The 4,208-nt window shown below is 51.5% G+C and overlaps 2 protein-coding genes across 2 annotated transcripts; both read right to left on the minus strand.

Annotated features, from left to right (window-relative positions):
- Nucleotides 1–1,797: 1,797 nt before the first annotated feature.
- On the minus strand, nucleotides 1,798–3,029 carry LOC118159608. Its single transcript, XM_035314181.1, has 4 exons — nucleotides 2,811–3,029; nucleotides 2,488–2,625; nucleotides 2,069–2,425; nucleotides 1,798–2,036 (listed from the first exon to the last, which is right to left on the minus strand). The coding sequence occupies exons 1-4, from the start codon at nucleotides 2,993–2,995 to the stop codon at nucleotides 1,799–1,801; spliced, it is 918 nt and encodes a 305-aa protein (XP_035170072.1). The 5' UTR covers nucleotides 2,996–3,029; the 3' UTR covers nucleotide 1,798.
- A 378-nt stretch (nucleotides 3,030–3,407) lies between these two features.
- Nucleotides 3,408–3,976, minus strand: LOC118159607 (uncharacterized protein C19orf47-like; the record flags this gene model as incomplete). Its single annotated transcript, XM_035314180.1, has 1 exon — nucleotides 3,408–3,976. A coding segment is annotated over one exon (543 nt), but the record flags the coding sequence as incomplete, so codon positions are not given.
- Nucleotides 3,977–4,208: the final 232 nt, after the last annotated feature.

The following is a 4,208-nucleotide window of genomic DNA, read 5'->3' on the forward strand; positions in this document are numbered from 1 at the left end:
CCCCCCCCCGCTCTGAGGCGGGCGGGCGCAAGATGGAGGCGGGGGGAGGACGCGCTCCTCTCCTCCCCCCCCCACTCCCCGCCGAGAATGGTACGGTCCGCAAGGCAACCAAATCAACGAACGGGCGGGTCCATTACGCGGCGCGGGGAACGCCACCAGCCCCCCCCCACTCTGGGAGAGCGGCGGAATGGTGCGGTCCGCAGGGCTGCCCCCTCAGCGAGCGGACGGGTCCACTACGCGGCGCGAGGGGACGCTTCACGCCCCCCCCTCCCCCCTCTGGGAGCACCGCTGATGGTACGGTCCTCACAGCGCCCAGCGGGGGGCGGGCGAGTCCATTGCGCGGCGCGGGGGAGGCCGCGGAGAGCCCGGGTAAAGCGGGGCCGGCTCCTCACCTGTCATGGACGCCGTAAAACCGGCCGTCGGCCGCCGCTCATCCCGGTGGCGGCGGCGGGGAGGCTCCTGTGGCGCTTTATCCGCGCGGACGGCGGCGGCGCTCCCGGAAACCCCGCCCGCCGCGGGCCCACGCACGCAGGAAGCGGAGAGGGCCGGGGAGGGGAGGGGGCGAGGGGGACGGTGAGGGAAGGACCCCGCGAGCCTCCCCGCGGCGCGCACTGCGCATGCGCCGCGCCGCCGCCCCGCCCGCGCACGCGCACGGCCAGGGTGCAAAGGGGAGGGGCTGCGCGGCGGGAAGGGCGCATGCGCAGTCCCCTCCCGGGGCCACCACGTCCCCCGGGCAATGAAACGCCCACTTCCGGGACGCTTCATTTGCATAAATTTACATATCCCCCAACCTCGTGGAGCTGTAGGAGAGAAGGGAAGAAAGGGCAAATTTGGGGGAAAAAAGCTGTCCTCCGGCTGCCCTGAGGCACCTTCAATTTTTAATATAAAAAACACTAAAAACGGTCAAAAATCCAAAAAACGCCTTTATTTGCACAGCTCGGGGCCACTCCCCTCCAGAAACGCAAGGAAACCCCCAAACCTGCCGCACCTCCCACCCACAGGGGAGCAGACTGTGGAAAATGGTCAAAACCCCTTTTTCCACCTTTTTTTGGGGTGCCCCCCCCCCCAGCGTTAAAACCGCAGCAAGGGGGCCCGCTGGGGGGGGGGGGGCACTGCACGCCAAAAAAACGCCAAAAACAGGTGTTGTGAGACCACCTCATAACCTCCTCCCCCCCAAAAATCACAAATAAACAAAAAAGGCAGGAAAAAAAAACACAAAAATACCTCAAAAACCACCAAAACCCAAAGTTGGAGGTGATGCAAAAAACCCACAGCAAACGCAACCAAACCAGCAAAAAAAAGAGCTTCTCCCCGGGCGTGAAATGGGAAAAATAAGGAAATTTGGGAAGCAGAGCAGGAGGGGTGCTTGGCAAGCCCCTAAATCTCGTGGTTTCAACCCAAAGTCAACGCCCACAGAGCCACACCTTGGGGGGTGATCTGGGAAGAAACCTGGCATTTGGGCAAAGGCCCCGTTTTGGGGACAATGTGCCCGTTTTGGGGACGGACTGGCAGCAAACGCGATTTTAGGTGTGAAAATCGGCGATTTTAGGGGCCTGCAAGCAGCGTGCGTGGCAACCGTGAAGCCGTTTTGGGGAGATTTTGCCCTATTTTGGGCTGCTCCAGAAGTGGCCCGGCTCTGCAAAATCTGCTCAGGGTCTTAGATACGGGAAAGAAGCTGCAGGGGAGAAAAAAATAAATAGGAAAAAATGGGGAAAAGGGGAAAAAAGGGAAAAAAAAGAAAGAAAAAAAGGGAAAAAAGGGGAAAAAAAAAAAGGAAAAAAAATAGAAAGGAAAAACTTTAAGTGCAGCGAGTGCAGGAATTCATTTTTTTAAATAATTTTCCCCCCATTAATGTGGTGAGCGGGGAAGAAAGGGGGAAACGAGGAGAAGCCCGGATTTTGGACAAAATCGGGAAGAAAAACCTGGATTTTGAACAAAACGGGGAAGATAAGCCCAGAATTTGAACAAAACTGGGAAAAGAAGCGCGGATTTTGAACAAAACCAGGAAGATATGCCCAAAATATGAAGAAAACTGTGAAGATAAGCCTGGATTTCAAACAAAACCGTGAAAATAAACCTGGATTTTGAACAAAATTGGGATGGAAAGCCCAGAATTTGATCAAAACCATGAAAATAAACCTGGATTTCAAACAAAACCACAAAGATAAGCTCAGAACTTGAACAAACCCATGAAAATAAACCTGGATCTTGAACGAAATTGGGATGGAAAGTCCAGAATTTGATCAAAACCATTAAAATAAACCCGGATTTCAAACAAAACCATGAAGACAAGCCTGGAACTTCAACAAACCTGTGAAAATAAACCCAGATTTTGAAAAAATCTGGGATGAAAAGCCTGGATTTGGAACAAAACCATGACAATAAACCCAGATTTTGAACAAAACCATGAAGATAAGCCCAGAACTTGAACGAAACCATGAAAATGAACCCAGATTTCAAACAAAACTGTTAAAATAAGCCCAGAATTTGAACAAAACCATTAAAATAAACCCGGATTTCGAACAAAATTGGGATGGAAAGCGCAGAATTTGATCAAAACCATGAAAATAAGCCTGGATTTCAAACAAAACCGTGAAGATAAGCTGAGAACTTGAGCAAACCCATGAAAATAAACCCAGACTTTGAAAAAGTTGGGATGAAAAGCCTAGATTTTGAACAAACCCATGAAAATAAGACCAGATTTCAAACAAAACCGTGAAGATAAGCCTGGAACTTCAACATAAGCGTGAAAATAAATCCAGATTTTGAAAAAATCTGGATGAAAAGCCCAGAATTTGATCCAAACCATGAAAATAAACCCGGATTTCAAACAAAACCACAAAGATAAGCTCAGAATTTGAACAAAACCATGAAAATAAGACCAGATTTCAAGCAAAACTGTGAAGATAAGCCCAGAACTCGAATGAAACCGTGAAAATAAACCTGGATTTTGAAAAAATCTGGGATGAAGAGCCTCGATTTTGAACAAACACATTAAAATAATCCGGGATTTCAAACAAAGCCGTGAAGATAAGCCCAGAACTCAAATGAAACCGTGAAAATAAACCCAGATTTTGAAAAAGTTGGGATGGAAAGTTCAGAATTTGAACAAAACCATGAAAGTGAGACCAGATTTCAAACAAAACTGTGAAGATAAGCCTGGAACTTCAACATAAGCATGAAAATAAACCCAGATTTTGAAAAAAATCTGGGATGAAAAGCCTAGATCTTGGAACAAAACCATGAAAATAAACCCAGATTTTGAACAAAACCACAAAGATAAGCCCAGAATTTGAACGAAACCGTGAAGATAAGCCCGGATTTCGAGCAAAACCGTGAAGATAAGCCCAGCACTTGAACGAAACCGCAAAATAAAAGAGAAGTGGGATTAGAAAGCCCGGGTTCCGGGCCACGCGGAGCGTGGCGGCGGGCGTCAGTCCGCTTTCTTCCCCAGTCTCTGGAAGACGCTGACGGCGCCGGCGTCGTCCATGCGGGCGCTCAGGGCGTCGCTGCTGCTGCTCACCTTGGCGCTGCCCCAAGTCCTCTTGATCGTCACCCGAAATTCGGGTTGTTTTTGGCTCCGGCTGCTGCTGACGCTGCTGTCCTGAGCTTCCAGGCTGGTTTTGGGGGGCTGAGCTTTGCCCCCGGGGCGGCGCCGGGGGGGCTCCGAGGTTTGGGCTTTGGCTTTGATGATTTTCCCCGAGTCGGGGGCGTCCTTGGGGGGCTTCTTGAGGACGCCGGCGTAGGGCAGGACGGAGCCGTCCTCGTCGTCGCTCTCCGCGGTCTTGTCCTCGGCCGGCGTGTCGCCCAGCCTGCTGAACACCCCTGTAGGCTGTGGGGGGGGGGGGGGGGGACAGAGGAAAGATTTAGGTCCCCCGCGTCCCCATTTTGGGTGCTGGGCTTGCCCTCGCCCTGCTCGTGCAGTACCGAAGGAACCCAACCGTGCGTTTCGGGGCGGAACGGTGAAAAACGCCAACTAACGGCTCATAAAATGAAATTCGCTATTTTTTCCAGCTTCCAGAAACACCGAAAAAAACCCTACTGCGTCCCAAATTGAGGGGTGAGAATCGAGGCACGGGAAGGGAATCGTTTCTGACGGTCGGGCTCAACGATCCTGAAGGTTTTTTCCAACCTAAATCCTACGACACCCGGGGTCACCGAAGAACCGCCCAAATTTCCTCCAGTTTGGTTTTTTTCTCGGGGTTTTT

The sequence above is a fragment of the Oxyura jamaicensis genome, unplaced genomic scaffold (genome assembly GCF_011077185.1).
Source record: "Oxyura jamaicensis isolate SHBP4307 breed ruddy duck unplaced genomic scaffold, BPBGC_Ojam_1.0 oxyUn_random_OJ71230, whole genome shotgun sequence".
Classification (NCBI taxonomy): Eukaryota; Metazoa; Chordata; class Aves; order Anseriformes; family Anatidae; genus Oxyura; species Oxyura jamaicensis.

Excerpts from the sequence above, each read along its gene's own strand:
- LOC118159608 (XM_035314181.1), bottom strand. The coding sequence starts at position 2,995 with ATGTGTTTGTTCAAAATCGAGGCTCTTCATCCCAGATTTTTTCAAAAT. Across the intron at positions 2,626-2,810 it reads TTGAAATCCGGGTTTATTTT|ATGGGTTTGCTCAAGTTCTC; the intron begins CATGGTTTGGAT and ends GGGTTTATTTTC. Across the intron at positions 2,426-2,487 it reads ATTTTAATGGTTTTGTTCAA|GTTCTGGGCTTATCTTCATG; the intron begins ATTCTGGGCTTA and ends GGTTTCGTTCAA.